At 52.3% G+C, this 25,017-nt stretch overlaps 9 protein-coding genes across 9 annotated transcripts; 6 read left to right on the forward strand and 3 right to left on the reverse strand.

Moving 5' to 3' along the window:
• Positions 1-861: 861 nt before the first annotated feature.
• J4E84_001726 (uncharacterized protein) lies at positions 862-1,332 on the forward strand (the record flags this gene model as incomplete). Its single annotated transcript, XM_049384356.1, has 2 exons — positions 862-1,148; positions 1,200-1,332. The coding sequence occupies 2 exons, from the start codon at positions 862-864 to the stop codon at positions 1,330-1,332; spliced, it is 420 nt and encodes a 139-aa protein (XP_049247712.1).
• A 2,627-nt stretch (positions 1,333-3,959) lies between these two features.
• Positions 3,960-4,574, reverse strand: J4E84_001727 (uncharacterized protein; the record flags this gene model as incomplete). The annotated part of the gene is made up of 1 exon (XM_049384357.1): positions 3,960-4,574. One exon carries the CDS (start codon positions 4,572-4,574, stop codon positions 3,960-3,962), a length of 615 nt encoding a protein of 204 aa, XP_049247713.1.
• Positions 4,575-5,656: 1,082 nt separating this feature from the next.
• Positions 5,657-6,257, reverse strand: J4E84_001728 (uncharacterized protein; the record flags this gene model as incomplete). The annotated part of the gene is made up of 2 exons (XM_049384358.1): positions 5,657-6,195; positions 6,251-6,257. 2 exons carry the CDS (start codon positions 6,255-6,257, stop codon positions 5,657-5,659), a joined length of 546 nt encoding a protein of 181 aa, XP_049247714.1.
• A 1,569-nt stretch (positions 6,258-7,826) lies between these two features.
• Positions 7,827-8,105, forward strand: J4E84_001729 (uncharacterized protein; the record flags this gene model as incomplete). The annotated part of the gene is made up of 1 exon (XM_049384359.1): positions 7,827-8,105. The coding sequence occupies one exon, from the start codon at positions 7,827-7,829 to the stop codon at positions 8,103-8,105; it is 279 nt and encodes a 92-aa protein (XP_049247715.1).
• A 1,770-nt stretch (positions 8,106-9,875) lies between these two features.
• On the forward strand, positions 9,876-10,922 carry J4E84_001730 (uncharacterized protein; the record flags this gene model as incomplete). Its single annotated transcript, XM_049384360.1, has 2 exons — positions 9,876-10,628; positions 10,683-10,922. The coding sequence occupies 2 exons, from the start codon at positions 9,876-9,878 to the stop codon at positions 10,920-10,922; spliced, it is 993 nt and encodes a 330-aa protein (XP_049247716.1).
• Positions 10,923-12,669: 1,747 nt separating this feature from the next.
• J4E84_001731 (uncharacterized protein) lies at positions 12,670-13,968 on the reverse strand (the record flags this gene model as incomplete). Its single annotated transcript, XM_049384361.1, has 2 exons — positions 12,670-13,818; positions 13,897-13,968. The coding sequence occupies 2 exons, from the start codon at positions 13,966-13,968 to the stop codon at positions 12,670-12,672; spliced, it is 1,221 nt and encodes a 406-aa protein (XP_049247717.1).
• Positions 13,969-15,782: 1,814 nt separating this feature from the next.
• On the forward strand, positions 15,783-19,247 carry J4E84_001732 (uncharacterized protein; the record flags this gene model as incomplete). The annotated part of the gene is made up of 7 exons (XM_049384362.1): positions 15,783-15,906; positions 15,958-15,973; positions 16,026-16,048; positions 16,096-16,213; positions 16,264-16,363; positions 16,411-18,740; positions 18,788-19,247. The coding sequence occupies 7 exons, from the start codon at positions 15,783-15,785 to the stop codon at positions 19,245-19,247; spliced, it is 3,171 nt and encodes a 1,056-aa protein (XP_049247718.1).
• Positions 19,248-20,059: 812 nt separating this feature from the next.
• Positions 20,060-20,926, forward strand: MOB11 (Maintenance of ploidy protein mob1; the record flags this gene model as incomplete). The annotated part of the gene is made up of 4 exons (XM_049384363.1): positions 20,060-20,095; positions 20,177-20,354; positions 20,407-20,500; positions 20,548-20,926. 4 exons carry the CDS (start codon positions 20,060-20,062, stop codon positions 20,924-20,926), a joined length of 687 nt encoding a protein of 228 aa, XP_049247719.1.
• Positions 20,927-22,347: 1,421 nt separating this feature from the next.
• J4E84_001734 (uncharacterized protein) lies at positions 22,348-23,276 on the forward strand (the record flags this gene model as incomplete). The annotated part of the gene is made up of 3 exons (XM_049384364.1): positions 22,348-22,809; positions 22,862-23,043; positions 23,105-23,276. 3 exons carry the CDS (start codon positions 22,348-22,350, stop codon positions 23,274-23,276), a joined length of 816 nt encoding a protein of 271 aa, XP_049247720.1.
• Positions 23,277-25,017: the final 1,741 nt, after the last annotated feature.

Here is a 25,017-nt window from a genome sequence, read left to right on the forward strand (position 1 = left end):
CTTGGGCCGCGAAAGAGACAGACGTATAGTGTAGGACATGGTCGTAAGTATGAAGATCAAGAAATACGCGATTTGCTTTTCCGTCAGGAAAATGTTTGACAGCACTTACTGACAGAATGTACTGACCCCATGTCGTGAACACGCCAGAGGTTCAACTGTTCATCGGCTTCGAGACTGGACACTGGAAGGACAAGAAGGTCCAACAAATCAGCGCAATCGAGCTCCCTAAGTACAGTCGCGACAACGTCGGATCTAGCTCTACGTGCATGCCATCCGCTCCGCGTTGCGGGCCGGCGCGCGCCTATGGACTCAAACTTGCTCATCTGGCGGCACCACATCTGCGCATCACGGTGCCTGGCGATCTTGGCCGACGTGCTTCTCAACTCTCTTAATGATGGTTCAGACCCAGAAAACACGATCTTGTATGGTCTGACAGCTGACGGCTGACATCTTCATTTCCGCTACAAGAGTAGTCTCCCACGTTTTCCACCCTTCTTTCCTTCTGAAACGTTCATACAAGCTGTTCTGCCACGAGTTATATCGATCGACACGGACACAGACATGAACATGGATATGCCTTCGGCCACCTCCGCTGATGCTCACGCACACCTCATGGCATCCATGCGTCCCGGGGCATCAATGTCAGCAATGGACATGTCGGGGATGGCATCGACCTTTTCGAGTAGCACCCGCGTCACGCTTTGGTTCACTGAATGGACGACGACGACAACGGCGACCTATGTGCTAACGATCTTCTTCCTCTTTTCATTGGGCATCTTCAATCGATTCCTGAGTGCTTTCAAGAGCCAACTGGAGAGAAAATGGAGGATGCAACAGCAGGCCGAGAGCACATCACAGTTCATGCCCAACACGGAGAAGCTGGTCAACCACAGTGTTCGTGGCCATGCACGGCAATGGAGCCGTGCGCTGCGACAACAGCCTCTCGAACTGGATGATAAGGACAGGCAAGAGATTGAGCCTTTGAGCCCAGTCGTACCACAACCAACTGCAGCGGAGGAGACTGGTATTACACGGGGCTCTACGGCATCACGTAAGACTTTCTGGGTGGCACAAGCACCCTGGAGCGCGAAGAAAGATGGCATAAGCGCTGCTTTGGAGTTTAGTCGCGCATTGATCGGCTACGTATTGTACGTTCGTGAACGAAACCTTTGAGAGCTGAGATACTAACGACGCAGTAGAATGCTTGCTGTTATGACTTACAACATCGGTTTCCTATTCGCTGTCACGGGAAGCGTACTTCTCGGCGAGCTGGTATTTGGGCGGTACACACGGGGTTCTGCAGGTCTAGCCGAGGATGGCTGCCATTCTTGAGTGGCACTTTATAGATACATACGAAGTGTAATGCGCGAAATACAGTTCAATGGCCTTTCGAAACTACGAAAACGGGTTCAGATGTAAACGCAGACTCACGTATCCAGCTTTCATATCTGGAGAAGACGACCCGATTTCATAATAACAGCAGCGTCGTCGATTTAACACGTTGAATACGAGATCTGCAACCTTAAATTTGTCGTCCGACATTCGCGAAACCGGTTTGCACTTTCGTGTTTGGTTTGTTGATCGAGTTGCTCATCCCAGCCCTTTACCATCCTCTTTTCGGTCCTGCTGTTCGGTCCTCCTTCCGACGGCAGTCACACCGCATCTGAAGTGGGGCACTTTAGGCAACCATGCTGTCGTGTTTGACGCCGAACAAGAGATACTCACCACAACTTCTGACGCGACAAACCTGCCCGACTAGAGGACGATGGAGGTAAGTACGAAATTCCTACATTCCATTGCGTGTGCACGTGCCTTGGATTCGTCGCGAAGGCAGCCGCGAGGCCGCCGATGAGCAAAACCAACTATGTCAAGAGCGACCGACTTCTGCACCGAGGCCGACTGCCAAAGAATTGTCAACCACATCGCACTCGCTGACTGATTCGCAGGCCCTGCGCTGTCCGTCTGCGCGTATAGCGTCGAAAGATACCATCGTCAACCCACTAGCTCCTCTTCCAGACGAGCTCATCCTGGAAATATGCGAGGTAAGTTGTGCTGGGCAAATGAGCTCGTTGCCTTCAATGTAGTGCTTTTACCATATCCTCGAGGCATTCAAAGTGTTTGGCTTTACCGGGTGTGTTATAAGTACGGTCAAACGATGAGCTTTCTCATACAAGCAGATGTGTTGCATATACTAACTTCTTTTCTCATTCATGTAGCGCGTTTTCCCGTGGGATGGATCTGAGCGATCGGCTTGTGATAGAGCTTTAGCAAGGTCTACTTTCGCCGCTCTTGCTAGGACCTGCAAGTACCTGTATCCCTTCGGCATGCGATTGCTCTATGAGAGCTGCGAGATCTCCAATCCCAGAAACTTAAGCGGCTTCCTCCGCACATTACACGACCATCCTGAAAAAGCGTCATACGTTCGCGAGCTGTTGATCGGCGGATCCTGCGATAGGAGTTTTGCAAGTGGCAATCACCTGAGCATGAGCAAGGCAGAGATGACTGCACATATCCGAACATTATCCCTTCCTTACGAAAGCACTTTGGTCGAGGCCGTTGCTCTTCATCCGGAAGAAGTAGAGCTGGCGCTTCTTGTCTTGGAGGCTCGCACCGCTCTCCAAGTCCTTTCCAGATTGCATCACCGTTATAGTAGTCGTGGTTACTGCTCTACTACTCCATTGTGGGATCTGCGTAGGCATGGATTCCATTCAGTACCTGAAGACGATGCACATACGCCTCATCGGTATCTCTGGCTTACTCCCTTGCTTCACGCAGCCCAGCAGTATGTAACTGCACCAGCCGATACATCAATTGGGTTCGCGAAACTCTGTTTTCTGTCACTCGACATGACAGGAATACCAATGGCTAAGATAGCTCCCGTATTACATCTGCCATCGCTCAGGACCTTGGAGCTTCACGACATATCATACGGTGTCCCAACAATTGGCATCGATCATGGGTCTTGGGATATACTTCCAAGGTCGTCTAAGGTGCAAAACATCTCCATAGTCTCGCCGTCCGAACCGCCATTAGATCACATAACACAGTTGTTACAATCATGTGCGACTGTGTCAAGCTTCCGATGTGATCGACCCGATAAACCCGATGACAACGTAGTGGATTGGCATTCCACACTTCTCGAAGCTGCAAGATCACATAGCGAAACCCTCGAAAAGCTCGAACTTCGGACCGACGAAAATGGTGCACTTACCTGGACGGACGAATGGCCGCGAAACTATGTTTTATCTGAAATGGAAGAATTAGAAGAACTGGAACTGCACTACACTGCCGTTGTGGGCAAACAACGAGGAATCCATTACGATGAACTACCGGAGACGCCAGAACCTGCCCGATCGCTCCGTGATCTACTGCCGCCAAATTTAGTTGAGTTAAGACTAAAGTATGATAGATCCGCTATGAACGCCAATGTCGACTACACCGCGGAGCTACGGGAACTTGTTCAAGACGATATAAACTTCCCCCGCAAGCTCAAAAAGGTGAGCGTTCATTACGTTCATGACGGTGTGCAGTTCACATTCCCCTTTTCGCTCCACAGCCTTCAGGAATACTTCAACGCACACGGTGTCGACTTTCACTATATTGTCAAGTGCGAGATAGACAATAAACGTAAGTGCTTCATGTACCCGTAAGCTCGGCACACTCTGATAGCTTTGTTGTAGATGAGCTGGACTACTTAGTGGCGACTCTGGCTGCCATGGGCCACGGGGGCGCTTATATGTGTAAATGGTTCATAACCGATGACAACTTTTGGATGACATCCGAAGCACTGCACGACAGGGTAATGGAAGAGATCAGAGCAGCTGAGAAACGCCAAGAGGCGCATTAGTCTGAGGCGACGATAATGACACGGCCACGATGGACTCAGAAAGCTTGGGTTTGATCAGCAAGCTGCGCCTACAAGCTGTATTCGATTGAACTGTCTCTAGGTCCTACACGCTTCATTTCCAGCTGTCTCCATCCCAAATCACCAAGTGACTTCCCCCGATCGTTGGAGGGGCGATCATACTCATGTCGGAAAACTGTAATCGATTCCAGAATTCTGCCACGCTGGCAGCCTTCATTGGCATCCAGCCAAAGTAACGTTGCGAACCAACTCGCGGGTTTCGCGAGACATGGTCTTCTGGACGGTAGTCGGCGTCCACAGCCTTGATGATGGAAGCGGTGGGGTCTGATAGAGCTTCGTCATCGGCAAAAAGGAATATTCGGTGTAGGTCGTAGTCCGTATTCATTGGTTGTTCGCCCTCGCCTTTATTGTACAGCTCGCGAAGTTGATCCACATCGAGACCAGCCAGCGCAGGGTCTGACCGCGCATCGAGGCGGAAGAGCGCCCACACTTGTTGGAAGCCAGATTCGTCTTCTTCGGTTCCAGTCGCTTCTAGAGCCCCTTCGCGCGCATCGGTTTGGATCTTTTGGAGAAGTCGCTGCCATTGCTGATCAGATGAAGGTCCGTATCCCGTACGGTAGATAGTAAAGCCCCAGTTCCTGTGGCGGACAAATTCATCGTCTTCATAGACGCAGAGATTCTTTATCCATTCTTTGACGGTGGTAGTCATTGGGGAAGGAAAGGAAGATGTTTTAAATTCGGAGAAATACGGATGGAGAGATTGTAATGAGATGCGAATGCAATCGTTTCGAGATATAACCGCTTGATTGAAGATTTATGTAACCACACGGGGTTTGACGTGTTTATAGCGTTCACATTACAAGAGTTGAGGCCTGAATACCTAGGCAGCCATCTGCGGGTGGGTCTGCGCACAGACAGTGCTGCCTTGCGACTCTCCTGCATAGGCAGGTATATATTTGAAGTGCGCGGGCGAGGTTTGAAGGTAATTTAGGTTTTTAGATATATTCATAGCAAAGGTACTCAGATATTCTATGAATCAATTCCTTGGCCAAGTATTGGTTGACAAGGTTGCGCCAGTCCATGGGTACCAAACTTCGCGAACTTCCCAGCCACCACATGGACCCTATCAACGACGCTTCAATGCAACTCATACCCAATGAAAATTTGGACTCGTGCGCGTGGGCGATTTCATGTTGCGAATGCAAGGTCCTTGTCTCTTTTTTCTTTCGCACACTACGACCTTTGCCAGATCATAGCACCACCTGGGCACTTCAAGACGGATGAAGAAGATTCGCAAACAAATACGACAATAAATGCACCGCATTTTCTTCTCTCAAGATGCCTTCGCAACTACCTCGCTCAAGGACCCGGATTGATTTCGTCCCGAAAGTGCGCCGACCACGCGAAAAAAGGTCACATGCGTCGCTGCGAAAAAGCACCCTTACTGCTGTTTGCAAGAGCACAATGCTGGAAGTACCGCCCAGACAAGAGCCCAATCATGGTCTGCAGTACTTCCCTCTATGGCTAGCTGCTAAGGCAATCTGGCTCGGGATGGACTGGTGCCTCAATCAGGCCTTCGACGGATTGGAAGCTATAGCGAGATTGCGAAGGAATGGGATACAGAATCAAGAGATGGACTACCTAGTGAATACCAACTAGCAGAGAGAAACATTCCAACAGTAAGGAAAAGAGATTTGGGGATTATACAGTAGTTTCGCTAAGCCTACCCAGCGACCGATATACGCCCAACTCCTCTGATCACATCAATATTACCATCGCCATCAACACACTTTACTTTCCACCACCGATCACGCCCACTGCCCTCCGCTGAGCCGTACCCCTACAGACAGGCGTCTCATCTCGTATCGCCTGCGGCGGAATGCGATACATGACCAGGTACTCACCATAATGCAACCACTCCGCTGCTACCTCTTTGCCACCGGCGGCATCCTTCAGCAGGTCCGCAGCGCGAAACACTGGACCTCTAGCAAAGTGCGCGGGATCTACGGTAACAACCCAGGTGTCCTCGCCATAGCGCTCTCCGAAGTGCTTGGCGACGGCTTCCGCATGAGCTAGGTTGTCGTACACGCTGATGAAGGGGGAAGAGATGTTGGTTTGTTGGTTCAGGTGGGCGAGGCCGAAACGGGATAGTGCGGATGTGTAGTTGACGATGGTGGTTTGGTTCTTGGAACTGAAGCCGGTGGAGAAGGCGTAGCGGGTCTGCGAGCTGGTGCGGTGAACGCGGTAGACCAGTGTCGGTATGGCGGTTGGGGCGGGGGGTGGTGTCGGTGATGCATGGATCGGATGGGGTTGTGTAAGAGTGTAAAGTGCTATTTATCTATCAGTATGTTTATTCGGGGTGTCTGCGAGGGTTCGGAGGTTTACCTGTCATGATGGAGTTGCAATTGATGTGTCTTCAAAACAACGGGTTGTAGGGAATATGAGATTTTGCTGACTGGATATACTGTCCACGTCAAACCCACTTGTAGTGTCTTTGAGGTTTACTGAAAGTAATTGACAGACGACTCTGAATTGGGGGACTGTATGATGGAAGCTGCTACGTTCAAATAGAAGTCTTTTATGCCTCCATATGTTAGTTGAACGTACAGTCCCAAGAGACCGGTCAATGAGGCCGTTCAAACGGTACGAATGCATTTGAATCAGGAGTTCGTTGGTCATGTTGACTTTCCTTCCGCCGACGGGCATGTACATCGTTTCGTCTGTTCGAGTGTTGACTACCCGAGAGTCAACAAAGAGACAACGAGATCCCACGCTCGGTGCCGTCGGCAGGCCCAACCGGGTAGTGGGGACACGGTCACAATACATTTAGTCCTGAGGTACCGTACCGTTGCTACCTTTTTCGTTTGGTGACGGGGGTAAGGCCAGGTGCATGTGGAACGAATCGTCGGTGTCATTGCTTCGAATGCCCTTTCTCCATCGCTATCCGTTTGGTATGCAGATCGCGGTATCTTGCATGACCGCATAATGCGGATTGTGCATCAGGCGTATCGACGCGAAGGGCCTCTTAGCGAGGCACGTTTGGACTTCTAGCATACTCCGATGCGGAGAACACCGCCATGGATGATGGTTTGAGACCCTCGTGACAGCAAGGGACAGGCTATTGACGGAAGGTGCATCAGAAAACACATAACTGCAGACATAACGGGTTTGGTGTTTGACAAGAATACTGGATTCGACATGGAGACGTCATCTTTCCAAAAATCTGCCAGGAAAAGACTGGACGAAAGATAGAATTTTTGAGACATGGCTTTCTGTGCCGCTAGAAGCGTCAAGGCATCGGACCGATGTGTCGTTTCCTTGGAATCCAATATTGGGGTCGTACAGGCAAACGGGCATGCGCATACGTTGGAACGTCAGGCATCGCATCCCATTTGCCGTATGCGCCGTATTGTGAGAGAGGGACGTGCAGTCCCTCCCGAGTACCGAATGCGCATCGGGGATGGAAATTCACAGTACCGCCCACAGGGGCGCGGGAGGAAGGCGACCTGCGTGAAGTAGTGACGACACCTGTCGATAGGTTCTCACCGCTCCTTCTCCAGACGGCGCCGGTGGAATCGAGCTGACCATAACGCGATTGACATTCATGATGGAAGATGGGTGCGAAGACAGGAGTGAAGGTCCCACACGTGGTTCGGCATCCGCCCCGCGCGACTCTAGGCCATTTCGGGACAAGCGTCGCATTCCGAGGTCTCCAGAAGTCCGAAAAGTTGGTGGTGACAATCGCAGGCGCGCAGGCGGGCATCAACGTTACATCGCCACACAAACGGTATGTGAAGCTGCTCAAGACATAAACACTTCAATCTGACGTATCGGTAGTTAATTTGACTCCGTGTCGCCGCGGAGCCCACGCCAAACGCCACACCAAACCCATTCAAAGCCACTCGCAAACGCACCGAGACCTCGCATCGAAGCCACCAACCCTCTACATCACATATCCAACATGTCTTATTTCCGGATAACACTCATGCGCTCCGGCATCGGTATGCCCGAGAAGACGCAAGGAGTCCTCAAGGCGCTCGGTCTCCGCAAACGCATGACGACTGTCTACCACCCCGTCACACAATCTGTCGCCGGTCAGATCATGAGGATAAAGGAGTTGGTCGATGTTAAGGAGGTCAAGAACCCAATGACGAAGGACCAAATGCGCGCTGCGAGGAGACCCGATCCGGGGTACTATATCGAGCAGAGGGCGGGCGAGGCTATGGGGGCGTACGAATAAACGTGAAGAGATGGGAATGAGACGTGGTCTTCACATGTAAATTAAGGTGCGAAGAGGTATGCATATATGGCGTTTAGGGGCATGGTACTGCACGGTCAATCGAGGAAGAGCCTGATGTGCCATGAGCATCGTATACTCGGGAATGGAATAAATTATCCAGGGACCTCATCCTTCTCACAGATTGACACCCAGTTCCCATGTGTCATCGCTTCGAAATGATCCTTAGATGTCGGGTGGAAGTCGGAGTAGTCGGTCCTCGCGTGACCCATCGCATGAACCTGCCTACTAACTCGAGACCGTCAACAGCATGATGCAGTTCCATTCGCTACCAGAAATACGTATGTTTACCTCGCATCTACTGTACAAAATGCTATATCTCAAGCAAGGTATTCTCTTGATGGCCTCATTCATTCGCTTAGACAATCCTGTAGCCTGGCTGACACATCACAGCTGGAAACCCCGCATCAGGCTGCGTTGCGAATAGTCGCTTCTTTCGGTTTCACTGACCACCAGATAACTTAGCGGTGAACCGAACAATGAAGTTGATCACGATACGGGGGAACTATGAAGAACCCAAAATATTCTTTCCACCGCGAAGGGAGAAATCCCACAAAGCCGGAGAGGCGAGGCGATCATCTCTCTCAAACCCCGATACAACAAGATAATGGTCTCTTGCCTACTACGGCCCAGCAAGCCAGTGATCTTTTTCATGCTCTTCTAGGACCAATCAACCGTTCCTCCCATACTGCATATCAAAAGGTAGCTTCAACGAGAAGGCGGTTCGTGGTCGAGCATTGCTAACCTGCGCAGATCGACGCGACAAAAAAGAAGACCTTCGAGGAAACCACGCAGTCTATTCAGGAAACCCATCGAGAACAGCATTATGGAGGCCAGTCAGCGGATCATTTTACCATCACTGCCGAGGGCATCAAGCTTGCAGGAAGCATTGCGCATGCCGGTGTCGCTGGAGAAACTACATGGCCTGATTCGGATTTTGATGCTGCAGGGAGCAGCTCTACGAAGATTCCTAGGGCTGATTCAGATTTCGCTACTGCAGTGAGCAGCTCCATGAAGGTTCCTAGTGCAAGAGAGGTCGTGTATAAAGAGCTACAAGGAGCCAACGATTTTCGGCTTATCGAAGTATCTCCGGAGAATGGACGAGGTCCAGAGTGCAAGATGGTCTACAGTTCGCTTCGCCATCCACCCGATTATATTGCAATTTCGTATGCATGGGGGGATGGCTTTGATAAGAAACACATAACATTGGAAGGCATTGAACATGTTTCAGTCAACGCGAATCTTCACGATGCCCTAATGGCTGTCCGCGAACCAGACCACACTATTCTGGTTTGGATAGACGGGCTCTCAATTGACCAAGAGAACAAGACGGAACGCGCCAAGCAGGTCCAATTGATGGACAAAATTTACCGACAGGCAACATGTGTTGCCATTTGGCTTGGACCTGAAGCAGATGATAGTGGGCGGGCAATACGACTATTGACTGATTCGGCGGCCCAAGCGAAACGTAAATGGACCGGCCTATTGGAGCATCACGACGTCAAAGCTTTGCACTCTCTATTCAGGAGGAACTATTGGAGTCGGCTTTGGGTTGTACAGGAAGTATTCCATGCAAAGAAAAAGATAGTCTACTGCGGCTCTTCCAAACTCCCCTGGCACCTATGCAAGAAAGCATCAGATGCTCTTTGGCAACACGAAAGCGACCCTTACCTCTGGACTGGACCAAGTAGCTTTCCAGACGTTCAACGTCTCATGGTGTTGGGCCCAAACTCTCTGCTAGAAGTTTTACGAGCTTGCCGAAGGAAGCTAAGCGAGAACCCAAGGGATAAGATATTCGGTGTGCTAGGCATACTCCCAAACGATATACGCGAACGCCTACACGTGAGCTACGACAAATCCGTCAAGTCACTATACCTGGAAGTCGCCCAACTCATCGTCTGTTCCACGCATCGCCTTGATGTGATGCGCGAAGCGATTCACTTTCCTGTTCAGGTCAGCTTTACTGACTTGCCTACATGGTGTCCAAATTGGGCACAGGTTCCAGAAAACTCGGCTCTGTCTTCGAATACCTTCTCGGCGGCAAGTGACCGCGACGCTGAGTACAAGTTCAAGGACGAATTCCGGAAGCTTGAGATTTCTGCCGTCGAATTGGATATTATCGATACGACCGGTGTGGCGGTAGGCACTCTGTGCTCGCTACAAGATTATCTCATGGCCTTCCTGAACTGGCGGATGCTGCTTCTCTCTCATTTCGACATTACGGAAGACGAAGAGGCGGATCATCCGCGCGTAAATGAGTTCTGCAAAACGCTCTCATTAGGTCAGCCACTTGAAGAATTGGAGCATTGCTGGACAAGAGCCTGCTATTATATCTTCTCTTCATGGATTCAGGAGCGATTCCCGCGTCTTCAGCTAGACCCCAAGTTCAAGCAACAAGGGGAGTCGGACAACTTGCAACCCCATGAGCTACGATCATTCATACAACAATATTTTGGGGACAGAATGGTGCGTGCAATCTTCCACATCACTTTCTCTGCTGACGTATTGTAACATCTACAGATGGGTAGAACCTTTTGCATCACGAGAGACGGGTTGATAGGCATGGGAACGGGTTTCATGGGCCGCGAAGACATCGTCATTGTACCGTTTGGTTGTTCGACACCCATCATACTGCGTGCGGAAGGCGAAAGCAATGAGTATCGCTACGTTGGCGATGTATACATCCATGGTTATATGCATGGCGAAGCGCTCGCAAGCGACAAGCCACTGAAGCCAGTCAAGAAGTATACATTGCACTGAAACATCCATAGCTCATCAGATCTTTCTTTTGAGACTCCATCCAAACCCTCTACGCAACCACCACAGGCCCAATACCAAACAGATCCAACTCCCTATTCTGCACCCAAACACCCCTCGCAATGTTCCTACCAATCCACGGCTCCAGACTCCACCCCAACGCACCCACCATCCACAAAAAGCCCACCACCCGCCAAAACATACCATCCTTGAACCCCATCGCCTTCCCCAAGTCAATAACATGATCCTCCACCACAATAATCGCAGCCTGCAACAAAAAGCACTTCAACGCGCCGTCGTCATCAAACTCGCAATTCACCAGCATACTCGCCACCCCATGGACCAAGCCCGAAATACCAAACGCGACGAAAAGCTGAACATACTTGGACGCAAAAGACCCCTTTCGCAAACCCAGCACATCTCTCGCTAACCAAACACTAAGCGGAGAGCAAATACGACGGCATTGCTGATGCCACACTACCGACCACGCGCTGCGCACACTATACAGATCGCGGAACCTACCAAACATGGAGGGGCAGTCTCGTGGGTTGGCGAGACCGGTGGCTACAGATACAATACCGTAAGCGATGTTGTAGAACTCCATGGTGGTAAATGTGAGCATGATATGAAGCCAAGTGTAGTAGAAGCGAGTGAGGAAGGGAGAGTCAACCGGGAAGGGCTGGTGTGGTTTCTGCGTGCGGATATCGATCCAGGAGCCGTGGGGGGATGCGGCGGAGTGGCAGACTATAATGTCTTTTATGACGAAGAAGATGAGGCCGCGTACGAGCTTTCGGGCGATGAATTTACTTGGTTGGGTTAGTTGAGTCGGGGATGATAGGTTGGGGGTAGACTTACAGACGAGGGTAGTCGCCCGGTACTTCCATGCACACATTCTTGACCTGACTACTCCATCCCGTGTAACGGCTCCACGTCGAGAGACGAAGAGCCCACCATGCTCTGCTCCAGAAACTTCTCCCTGCACCACCGGGTCTGTCTCTGTAATCCAGCTGTTTCACGTCGTCATTCTTCTTGTCATTTTCATCCTTCTCATATTGTATCTTGTACCACCCGTCTTTGTCGGGGCTCCCCAGTAAGATCCAGTCAACATAGGTGAACACACGAGCGCCCACTCCACAGTTGATTGCTAGGTTGTAGCCCCAACCTGCATCCCCCCATTCTCGGTAAAGAGATTGAGCGGCGAGGAGAAGGAGAAGAGGGAGAGTGATAGCGATACGAGAGAGGCGGTGATCGGGTCCGGTGGCAAGGGTAAGGATGTTGAGTAGGTAGAGAAGGGGTACTTGTAATGTTATGATGATATCGGGAAGTTTAAAAAGAGACATTGCTATGATGCCGGCTCCGCAGTCCAGGAGATGGGAAGACTGGACTTACTGCGCATCGGTACATTGCGGCATACGACGGAATTTATATAGAGTGGGATATGATGCTTTGACCGGCCGTAAGATCTTAGTGTTCGTGGGTCGATTAGGGATCCTCCCTACATGCTGGCTTGGCCCAATGAGATGGGTTCGAGTACGTTAGCGCTAAGGTCCGTGATTTCGGGACAATGTCCCTGACTAGTGCAGTCAGATCGCGAATAGAAGGCCGTGAACTGTCATCTTAACCGCAATGTGGTCTTGAAAATTGGTATCATTACAATGCTATAGTCGTGGTTGTAGTCAATGCTGCAGATGGGTAGCCAGGTCGACACGCTGTGGCATTCCAGATTTGACATGTCCTCTCAGCACCTCTACTAAATTTCCACATCTTGAAAACTGGCTCCATCGCCATCGTCTTCAGCTGATGCTTGGCCTGGCTTCGGTCTCTGTGGTAAACTTGCTTCCAGAGACTTCTCGTCGTTGGGCTCAGGCTCAGATTCGTCCTCCTCGCTATCCTCTTGCTGTGGTTCCTTCCCATTTTGCGGCTTGAGATCCTCGGTTCGAGCCTTTTGCTCTTCTGTCTGCGTCTTCGGTTCCACTGAGTTTCGCTCGCTCTTCTCGCTAACGTCGTCTTTGGGTGGCGGAGGGGGTGGCGCTGCACCGTCGGTATCGCGGTCACGCCTCGGTTGCTCGGGTGTAGGTGGTGTCACCTCGGTGCGCGGGCTCATGATTGGACTTCTGGGTTGCTGCTGCTGCTGTTGTTGCTGAGGCTGCTGTTGTGATTGCTGGGCGGGTTGCTGTGAGCCTCCTGGGCCGACGCTTCGTAACCTAGGGTCCGCGTTTAGGTAGTAACCCCTCACACCGACAATCCTGCCCTCCCTCTCGCAGCCTATGACCCAATCTGGGACAACTACAGGTATGTTGTTCTCGACCGCCTTCTCCCACGCAGGCCCTCTGCCTTCGGTGCATACGAAGTGCGTGGTGTCGATGCGCACATTGTCCGCGATCTTGGCGCCGATTCTTTCCACGGACCGCTGCAGAGACTCTCGGAGAGCCGCAGGCATGTGGCCAGGCGTGATGGTGATACCAGACAAGTCCGTCATCTTGTGTGTTTGTACCAAAAGCTTCTCGCTGCTGAAAGTGCCCGCGCTCGTTTTGAGGACCAAATGGAACTGATATTCCGTGTCGACAGCCAGACCACTCAGCTTGGTGCTGTGCACGTCACTGGGCTTGGGTATTGTGCCTGCCTTGTTGCCATTGCGGTATAGTGTGAGGCTGCGCAGTTCGGCGGTCGCGATATCGATAGGGTCCCATTCGAGAACGACTGAGGTTTGCGTGGCATTGCGGCATTTGAGGACGGGGGCTGAGGGGGTGCGCTGGCCAAAGGTGCGGAAGATGTCCGACTGGAGCTCATGGAAGGCTTTCTGGGCGTCGGCTTCGGCTTTGTAGTTTCTTCCAACATCGATATCCACCATGGAGCCCGACGAGATGTCGGGGGGTAGCAATATAGAAGGGAACTCAATCTACCTTTACGTCAGCCAGATGAAGAGCAAGGATGCGCCTGCGCTGCGTTGAGCGCTGGGCGGCATTGAGGGGCTCACAAGACGCTTGTCTTCTGTCAGTAGCACTGCTACTCCAGCATCGACCTTTCCGACTGTGAGGGAGACGAGCATCTTGGGCGTGACTGTGTGAGGATGTCGGACTTGGGAGACGTGTAATGTTTGGTAGAGCTGAGCGGCCGCGTACCTGACCATCAATGGCGCGGCCCGAAGAATCGCCGTGGCAGGCGCTAGCGGCCAGCTCTGGTCCACGCCCCTCTATGTTTTTCTATCAACACCATAGCATACCTAAGTAGAGCAAGCGCCATGGGAAGGCTACGCAGCGCTCATGGCGACTAAAGTGACATGATACAAGACTATGTAGTTACCTGCACGGTTGTAAGTCGTGCCTCGACTTGGTGGATACGCAAACGAAGCACCCGCGATTGGCCTTGAGCACCAAATCCCTCGTTTTAACTTGGGTAGTGATACCTACGTCTATTCTTGCGATGCACAGTTCCAGCGATTCGGGTTTTGCTTGGAAACATCACAATCTTCCAGCAAGCTTGCCAGTCTCTGCATGGCCCTCGTACAGCGTTGGAATAGAAATACGTATACTTGCCGGATTTTCAGCTACGCGTTTGGAGGCATGTGAAAGAGGTCATTCGTGCATCAGCAATTCATGACTAGCGATGATGCCTTGGTCGGCTGCTATGCAAAGTTCGGTCAACATGTATGTGTACCAACATGATCGCTCGATAGCGCTGTTGGGTTCAGAGGTGAAAGTAAACTATAATGTCGTGGCTAGGAGTAGGACTGAGCCGCATCATATGAGCGCTGCTCAAAGGGAACATCTAATCGATTCCGGTCAAAGTTCATGTGGGCGGCCAGACCTGCCACACCGACTTCCCAGCCCCCCTTGCGAGAGTCGTAAGACGCTGTATCGTATTCTTGAACTTCTCGGCTCGTGTGCATTCGTTTCATAATATTAAACTCGACCTTTTCGCACCGAAGACATGCAGCTGATGACGTCATTCATTACCATTGACCTCCCGCACATGAGTAGCCAAGTTGAATTTGCTTGGGGCTACCCGTTGGATGTCGGTGATACATCACGTGAATTGGCGTCTGGCGCGCAGGCTCGGAAACGCGACTATATGCATCCCAACTCTTGTACATAACTGTGCTGCATGCCGCGGAAGCAGGGACGACACCACGCTCCAAAGTCGATACGTGTGGCATGCGAATCCCCATGCCGGGATCCGCTGTCACCACTCCACACCCCAGAAGGGCCTTCCGAAGCTGGCCAGGTCCGATCGGCGATGGCACGGTGGGGAGGGCCGGAGACTAACGTCTTTATCGTGGTTGCTTGTTCAAGGCTGGCGTCGCCCCCAGTAAGCGCGTTCAACACTTTGGCGCAGAGATTTTGAAAGCGGCTCAACAGATGGGCGACACGTGTAGCCGACGCTGCTGCAGCGGCGGGCATGGGCATTTCCAAGCTTCTGGCCAGCCTTTTTGCGGCTCGCTGGACATGGGATTGAAACCTGGCGGAGGAGGGCGTTAGGCTAGAGTGGGCTTAGGTCAGCCGTTCGCGATAAGTCCCGCGCTGCACGGTTGCCGTCCTATGATGCATCGCGAGTTCCTGCGTCCAAAGTCGGTGGTAGCCACCACCAAGACACGCGCCTTGACAAAATCCCGTCCGTCTTCTGTCTCTTCCTCTATGCACACCACCTCCAAACATTGGACTCCCTCGCCATCAGCGTCTCTCATATACATTACCCCACCTACTTCTTCTCCACTATCTTGATCGTCTGAGTTACCCCATTGTTTGCTCCATACTACCTGCAGGAAATAATTCCTTCGACGCCGCTGCACGCGCCAACGCCCAAACCTCACTTGCTGTCTGCCGTCAACACTCCTCCTACACCCCTCCGGCACACATTGTCACCATGGTTCTCATTGAGAATCAAGAGTACCTCTGCGAAGAGGAGAAGCGTCTGAAGCAGGACCGAGAACGCACCGCCTACTGGAAGCGATGGGGCCCCTACGTTGCCGAGAGGCAGTGGGCAACTGGTCAGTCTCTATTCCCATGAATATGTTGCAATCAATCTAATAAGTGTCCAGTCCGCGAAGATTACTCGTGAGTACCCTTGCTGTCAACGCCATGGTATGCTACTAACAAACTTCTGCAGCGCTGATGGAGATGCCTGGAGCCGTGAGTACTCGCCTTCGGTGCCATCCGATTTCTCTAATGCCTCATAGATTTCACGCACGACATGGCGCGGTCGCGCGCCTTTCGCTGGGGCGAGGACGGCATTGCTGGTGTGTCTGATACACACGGCTTCCAGAACATTGCCTTCGCTTTCTGGAACGAGAAGGAGTATGTGTGCGCCAGTGGCACTCTTGCGATACACGCTGACTTTCTTGCAGCGACTTTCTAAAGGAGCGCCTTTTCGGTTTATCCAACCCACAGGGTAACCACGGCGAGTCGCTCAAGGAGTGCCATTTCCACCTGGACAACACGCCAACTGTATGTTGGCTTCGCTCGCTACAGAAATACCGCTGATTCAGTTGCAGCACTCGTACATGAAATTCCTGTACAAACTTCCTCAGCGGAAATTCCCATACGAAGAACTCATCGAGACGAACGCGAAGCGAACGCGGTTGGACAAGGAGTACAACCTCGTTGACACAGGCATCTTCGACGATGACCGGTATTGGGACATTTTCATCGAGACTGCGAAGGAAGCGGACGATCCAGAGGAGATGTGCTTCCGAGTGACAGCTTACAACCGTGGCCCAGAACCGGCGCCGCTGCACATTGTACCTCACTGTTGGTTCAGGAATACCTGGGCATGGGGCCACGAGGACCCGAGTCTGAAACCCTCAATCACCAAGATTGGCCCAACAACGGCGCAGTCGAAACACCACAAGCTGGGTGACCGCTACTTCCAGCTCTCCCCGTCCCCTGGCACCGGCCCGAGCGGCGAAGACGTACAGCCCGAGCTTCTCTTCACCGATAACGACACCAACTACAAGGGGCTGTGGAACGTGGAGAACAAGGTTCCATATGTCAAGGACGCTATCCATCGCCGCATCGTGGACGAGCAGAAGGATGCTGTCAATCCTGAGAACACTGGTACCAAGTGCGGTGCTTGGTACGCGTTCGACGAAGGCGACGGTGTCCCACCTGGCGAGTGCGCTGTAGTCCGCTTCAGGCTCTCAAAGAGAAACGACGGATTCCTTGACGAGGAGATGTTTGACGACATTATAGAACAGCGTCGCGCCGAAGCCGACGAATTTTACTACAGAATCAGCCCTCTCCCAATCGCTGACGATTTGCGCAACATCCAGCGTCAGGCATTCTCCGGCATGATGTGGTGCAAGCAATACTACCACTTCATCTGGGACCAGTGGGCTAACGGCGACCCTGGCATGCCTCCTCCACCACCCGGTCGCAAGGCTATACGCAACAAGGAGTGGAAGCACATGTACCTGGACGATATTTTGTCCATGCCCGACTCATGGGAATACCCCTTCTTCGCCGCATGGGACAGTGCTTTCCACTGTATCACACTCGCCATGATCGACCCCGACTTCGCCAAGAAGCAGCTCGACCTTTTCACACGTGAGTGGTACATGCACCCGAACGGGCAGCTACCGGCATACGAATGGAACTTTGGCGACGTGAACCCTCCGGTACATGCCTGGTCGCTATTCCGGGTCTTCAAGATTGAGCGCAAGATGTACGGACGTGAGGACTTTGATTGCCTCGAGCGCGTATTCCAGAAACTGTTGCTGAACTTTACGTGGTGGGTCAACCGAAAAGACGCTGACGGAAAGAACATCTTCGAAGGTGGTTTCCTCGGTCTCGACAACATTGGTCTCTTCAACCGTTCAGACCCATTGCCGACCGGCGGTACCCTGGAGCAGGCCGACAGTACTGGCTGGATGGGCTTCTACTGCCTGAACATGCTGAACATCTGCCTTGAGCTCGCCAAGCGACGACGCATCTACGAAGACATGGCCTCCAAGTTCTTCGAGCACTTTTTGATGATCAGCGACGCTATGCAATTCCGCAGCGACGGCGAGTCGAAGCCGCTGTGGAACGAGGAGGACGGGTTCTACTATGATGCCATCTCTTGGGGTGGTCCATGGAGCCATCAGATGCCCGTCCGTTCTCTGGTCGGTCTCATTCCTCTGTACTCGACTATGACGCTAGAGCCGGAGGTTATCAACCGCCTGCCCAGCTTCAAGAAGCGAGTGGAATGGTTCATTGCTCACCGTCCCGAAACTTCGAAGCGCAACATCCATACGCTCTCCAAACGTGGTAAGGGCGACCGCTTGCTTCTGTCACTTGTCAACGAAGACCGACTGAAGCGGATAATGAAGAGAATGTTGGACGAGGATGAGTTCTTCGCCGACCACGGCATCCGATCGCTTTCGAAATACCACAAGGATCATCCCTATAGCATGGACGTCAATGGTCAGAAGTATGAGGTAGCTTACCTTCCCGGTGACTCAGACAGCGGTCTCTTTGGTGGCAACAGCAACTGGCGAGGTCCCATCTGGTTAGCCGTCAACTTCCTACTCATCGAGTCTTGCCAGAGGTTCCATCTCTACTATGGCAACGATCTCAAGGTTGAGTGCCCTACGGGGTCGGGTGACTACATGCATCTCGGCCACGTTGCAGAGGAGATTCAACATCGTCTTCAGCATTTGTTTGCTCGCGGAGATGACGGTAGAAGGGCCATCAACGACGGCAACCAAATGCTCGACTTTGACCCGAACTGGAAAGATTACATGTGGTACCACGAGTTCTTCGATGGTGATACCGGCCGTGGCTTGGGAGCGACGCATCAGTGCGGCTGGACCGGTCTGATTGCGAAGATGATTCACGACACTGGGTAAGCTCAACGACATTACGTATAGTACCTTCACTAACGACGTGCAGCATGACGTGCCGTCTGCCACAAACGCCGCGCACACCTACAGGCGCTGCCGACCATTACTTCGACGATGTGTTCACCACGACAGGCAAACCAGCGAAGCGCCAGACACTCCGCCGATCTTCTACTAGCCGTAGCATAGGCTTCCGAAGTGACTGGGGAGAGACCTCAACCAACGGCGAAGAGGAGGACGCTACAAGCCCGATCAAACGCAAGAACTCGGTCGGTGTACTGGACCAAGCCGCCCTTGACCAGAAGTCGGCAATGGAGGATCGTCTCCACCATTACGTAGCTGGTCAACTTCAGCGCATCAAGACGGGCATGCAGGACTACGAACCGGATGAGTTTGAGACCATGACGGACGGTGGCTCCGACTCGAGGCCGCAGACGCAGAACGGTCGTCGCAACGGACGTGGTCGTGACAAAGGCGACTATTTTGAGCAAGACCCGTACTTCAGCAAGTGAGGTCTGACAGGATGTGTGGGTATGGAGCGGTAATCATCAGCGGTGGAAGTTGTCAGCGTATATCCTAGACCTAGAATAGACCTAGAGTAGACCTCCCAAAAACATTACGATATCTTCTTTTCTTCTCCGAATTACCTCCGTTGGTATATCTCGGTGATGCGCTCACGAAAGTCATTGCGACAACATGCAGCCCGCGCATAGGAGAGACAGATTTTACAATGCGCTGCCAGCGGAAATTCGTCTCGCATCTCTTCCAACATGTCTCGAGGCGGTCAGACGGAAAAAGCAGACATGAAAGTTGAGGGTGGGCCAATTGGGTGGGCGCGACATCTGGACCAAGTTGTTAGTGCGGCGATCGAGGCCGGTGGTTGCGGCGGTCGCGATTGTTGATTGTGGGGTCCTGTCCAAACACCCCTCCCCCAAGCCAGCCCATCCAACGTCATTGACTCTCTGCCCTTCTCTGTTACCCTCTTCTTGTCGCTCGCTCACGTTATTTACCTTCACCTTCTACTTCTTGTTGCTACCAGGTTTGTCGCAGTCCCATTACCTTGTATTGTTTGCCTTGGCTAACCATCGGAATGCGCGACAGCAGATAGCACACACGCACGCACGCAGTACCGGTCCATACGATAGCACGAATCGAGAGTAGATATGTCGGGATTTATAAGTACAATGTTCGTCTCCCTTTCCGCTCTTCTACTGCAGGATATACGACCCACGAGACGAAATCGCGTCCTTGATCGCTAGCCTGTCGCGCCTGAGCCTGGCGCCGGAGTTGCGCAAATACACGGATCAATAGCGACAAGACCACAATGTGCAGGCCATGCGACATTATTGGGATATGCCAGGTCGAAAGAGACATCTGAGTTCATGGCAGAAGGCTGGAGAGAAGTCTCGCTTGAGATGGGAGATTCATACTACGAACACAGGCTGACTTCTGCGCTAGCAACCCGCGAACTCGCGCACCGTTCAAGCCGTCGAAGAATCGAGGCACCAGCAGCTGGCAGCTGAAGCAGTATGCCGAGGCCACACTCGGTAGCGGCAGTCTAAGGAAGGCTGTCAAGCTACCCGAAGGCGAGGACAAGGACGAGTGGCTTGCCGTCAATGGTAGGAGCATATCTCTGCCGATTTGGGGACTCGTGCTGATACGCGACCGCAGTCGTCGACTTCTACAACCAGATCAACCTGCTCTATGGCTCCATCACAGAGTTCTGCTCGCCACAAAGCTGTCCTGAGATGAAAGCGACCGACGAGTGAGTATGAACCAAGTCCACATATGCGCAATGCTGACTATCGACAGGTTTGAGTACCTCTGGCAAGATTCCGAGAATTACAAGAAGCCTACCAAGATGCCCGCACCCGAATACATCGAACACCTCATGGCATGGATACAGTCCAATGTCGACAACGAGTCCATGTTTCCCTCGCGCATCGGCGTTCCCTTCCCCAAGACATTTCCAGCGCTCATCAGGAATATGTTCAAGCGTCTATACCGCGTCTACGCACATATCTACTGCCACCACTACCCCGTCATCATCGAGTTGGGCCTGGAGCCTCATCTCAACACCAGCTTCAAGCACTATGTGCTGTTCATAGACGAGCATGGGCTGGCAAGTGGGAGCAAGGACTTCTGGGGACCGTTGGGTGATTTGGTGGAGAGCATGCTGAGAAGTGATTGAGCGCATCCCGGCGCTCGACTAGAGTATGAGAGACGGAGAACAGACACGAGACTCTACGCGTGACGAGCATATTTTGACGGCGTTGAGGAGCATATGCACAATTTGCATAACTACGGAGGTATTACGAGCATGTACGCTTGTTAACGATGTATTAGTAGCGGTGAATTAACATAATGATTTCAAAATCCACCGCGCACATCTCGACGGCAATCGCCGGGAATCCAGCCCAGGGGTGTAAGAGCTGCCCAGGCGGCAACTCGTATCCAAGTTCCAGAGCGTTTGCTGTCTCAGCAGAGTGGACTTTGGAGACTTGAGCGAACGCCGGGTGGGGCAGAGTTCGTGTATCGGTGGCTTGGCAGATAGTAGACATGGAAGACGTTCATGCCTTGCCCTCTCAACCAAACATCCGGTCCATACTTATGCCACGTACTTCGGTCCTTTCCTAATCGCGAAACTGCGAACACCGTCTAGCGATGTTGGCGATGGCGACTGCTATATGACAAACGCGCTATTACGCATGACCAGTGACTATGCTGACGACGTCGATTCAGCCGGAGCGATGCTAGCAACCTGTTTACACAAAGTTCAAAGCATCCTAGCAAAACGGTTACTGCGTGCTTCAGTATGGCCTCTAGTCTGGTAGCGATATTGAAGTTGCGGCCAATCGGGTGCATCTGCTTCCCTATTCAGCTACGGTGCTCAACCTCTTTGAGGCCACGTGAACCGAGCGCCCGGAGTATTATCAGCCTTCAAGGTTGCGTCACACGGCAGTGCGGTGTGAACGGTTGCAGCTCAAGAAGCGGAGAAGTTCGTTTTGAACGGTCGCGAGAATAGCCGAGATGAGCCCTGAAGGGGGGCAGGGCGGAGCGTGAGACATTGGGCAAACCTTCTCGTCTAACACGAGAGCGAGCATAAAGCACAACAACGGGCAACCCAGCTGTACAAGTTCCTCGGTTTTGTCGCGTCCTTCCCGGCATTCATTTACGCGACCTTGCGAGCAGATGTCGCGATTGCCGAATTGCGGGGAGCGATACAACGTTGCGTGCAGAGTGTGGGGAAAATGCACCACGAGGCAATGACAGGGGCAATCTATAAGGCCAGACAATGCAAGTCAAGGCATCGGGTAGGTTGACAGCGTGTGGGAACTGTGACAGCGGCTCTCTGACCTCTCAGATGCCACTACCCCGGGTACCGTTTCAGTACCCAAGCTCCGCCCACCCCTGCACGGTGCACAGCATGATGGTTCTCGGCCTCGAGTATCGAAAACAGTTTAATCTCTCCTTGCAGCCGGACTAAAGAAGGGACCCCTCTTTTTCAGTATCCTTCAAATACAATTTCCTGGCACTGCGCGCGGATCACTCTGGCTAACAAACCATGCCATTCGGTTTCTACTTCGACTTCAGATCACTCATTCCGCAATGATGCCGCAACATCTCCGCAATATCGCCCTTGCCGTCGAGCTCTTCGCGGTCTTTGCACGATGCGCACATCTCAACTATACTGGAGAGGCCGTCACATCTCGTTTCTGGGACTGCTGTAAGCCATCATGTGGTTGGAACGGCAAAGCGGATTTCTCGAGTCCGGTAGAATCGTGTACGGCCGACGACAAGCCCACGGACGATGCTGCCGGCACTGGTTGTAACGGCGGTTCCGCGTTTCAGTGCTCCAGCCAGCAGCCATGGGCCATCAACGACACTGTTTCATATGGCTATGCCGGTGCCTTTATTCTACCCGAACTTACTCACGGAGGTATAGAGGGCGCCTGGTGCTGCGCATGCTACCAGCTCGACTTTACGAGTGAGCCTCTGATCGGCAAGAGCATGATTGTTCAAGCCTCGAATACCGCCTACGATGTAACCGACCGAAACCGGTTTTCACTTGCAGTAAGCCTTCAATGAACATCCATTATCATGGTCGCAAAGCTGAACTATCTAGATTCCTGGCGGTAACACAACATCGACAAATGCATGCGCCCAGCAGTATGGCGTGGACCAAAGCGTCTTCGGTGAGCTCATGATGGGTGTCAGCTCCACCGAAGACTGCCAAAAGCTACCCGAGAACCTGAGAGCCGGTTGCGAATGGCGCTTTGATTGGTTCAAGGATGCATCGTACCCTAGGTAAACATGCCCTCATCTCGATCCGCAGGCTACACAAATTATATAGACTAACGTCACACAGTGCGAACTTCAAACGCGTAGTCTGTCCCGCGGAAATTACAGCCAAGACAAACTGCATCCGTAATGACGACAAAGTGCTGGCTGGCGAGGCTTCCGCCGCCCAGAGCCTCATGTCTGGCTCCCCTACTATGGCTTTCTTCGCCGCTGGCATACTAGCTTTAATATCGATATAGCATCGGTGACGCCGATGCCGTGCGTCACCCTTCGCTTTTGGCAGCCCTCTTTCACGATCGTCACGTTCTTTTCTCATTTCTCTTGTGTCCGCTCATCTTTGGATGCTGGTTGGCAAGCCTTGTCAGATGGTGGTTGTTTGTCATGCATGGATACCCTATCAATAAAATATTCGCATCAAAATGGATTGCATGTTGCGCCACGAGCGGCGCGACAATCTCTTCATAACGTCTTCAGTGCCGGAATTGCCGGTGATGCTACTACGACTGTACCGTCTTTCTTCTCCTTACCTCTTCTTGGGTCCAGAAGGAGTCAACCTGTATGCTAGCAAGACGAAGGCTTTGCATAGAAAGGTTCAGGGGCGTTCATTGCAACGCTGTACGGCAAAACATTTACGCCTTCAATGACAAGCCACTCTACACTCGCTCAAGAACCCCACATTGTGGCGTGAACTCAACAGGAAGAAATCATGAGACATGGCTGGTGGTGCAATGAAGCAGCTAGAATGGTTGGTGGAAACCGAAAAGTCCAAGGCATTAAACGTCCTTAAAGAAGTCAAGAGACCACTCACAGCATCCGATCTAGCCAATATTCAAAAGCCATCCTATCACGAGCGCACGCCATACCGCCACACCCAGATCCCCTTCGTCCCCAAACGCTCATCATAAACCCCACAGTGCACCTCCCAGATACGCCCTTACCTCAAGAAACACAGATGAGTAAGAACCCGCCTTCCCACCCTCACCTACCGATCACCACATCCTCCAAACCCTGCATATCCATTTAGGCAAATGACATCCGAACAAGATCTTTCCCGCCCATTCTTGAAAATCACATCACACGTACTTACCCCCGCCAGCCGGCGATGCGCGAGCGACCGCTTCGCTCCGCACCGAAGAGGGGAGATTATCCATATTGAGCCGGGCGGGCGCTAACGAAAATCTGATATATTACATGGATATGGCTGGACTGGACTAATAGGGTGTACTAATGCTGGGCGGGTGGGCAAATGTCACGAGTTACGGAGGATGCTGGATGGAGGGATGGGGGAAAAGGAAATAGGGCGATGAAGGGGTGGGGCTTTGGCACTCATAGGGCAAGGGGATGGCTGGTCTGGATGGTAGGTGTAGACGAGGAGGTTTGTGTGTGGTGCGAGGGTGAAGTATAGGGTGCGCGTGAGGGAGGTGCGAGGAGGACGTTGACTGGAGGATACAAACACCTACCTTTCGTGCCTTCCTACCCCTCGCTTACGCGCAGCAAGATCCTTTCCGTCGCGTGCATCATCGCACAACACAACGCGTGAAATGAGAGTACGCGCTTGCTGAGAGATTTCGCCCAGGCACTCAACTCTTGTTTTTCTTCTTTCTCCGCCCAAGGCCTCGGCGATGCCCCAGTTGTGGATTCCGTGCCTCGATGGGGGTGGAGGTGCGTAATAGCTTTGCCAGTCGGACGACAGTTGCTGCTTCAAGTAAGGTTTCCGCGCGATCTGGGTAATGAGGAATAAGCAACGAGAAACCGAATGCGCTTCCCGCCGTTGCGAAGGCGAGGGGATTGTGGGACTAAAACTCTAGATTGGACCCGCGAATCCTGTGTAACGGAGATTGGGATGCGGGAATTGGGTTTGGGGTCGTTGGAGTCTGGATTGCCTTGGCTGTAGGGTATCTGGGTATGTGAAGGAGACGACCTTGTTGTATAGGCCTGGGATCAAGAATCTCACGGTGCAGCACATTCCACGAATACATT

This window comes from Alternaria hordeiaustralica (assembly GCF_023758085.1).
Source record: "Alternaria hordeiaustralica strain BMP 2776 chromosome Unknown scaffold_2, whole genome shotgun sequence".
NCBI lineage: Eukaryota > Fungi > Ascomycota > Dothideomycetes > Pleosporales > Pleosporaceae > Alternaria > Alternaria hordeiaustralica.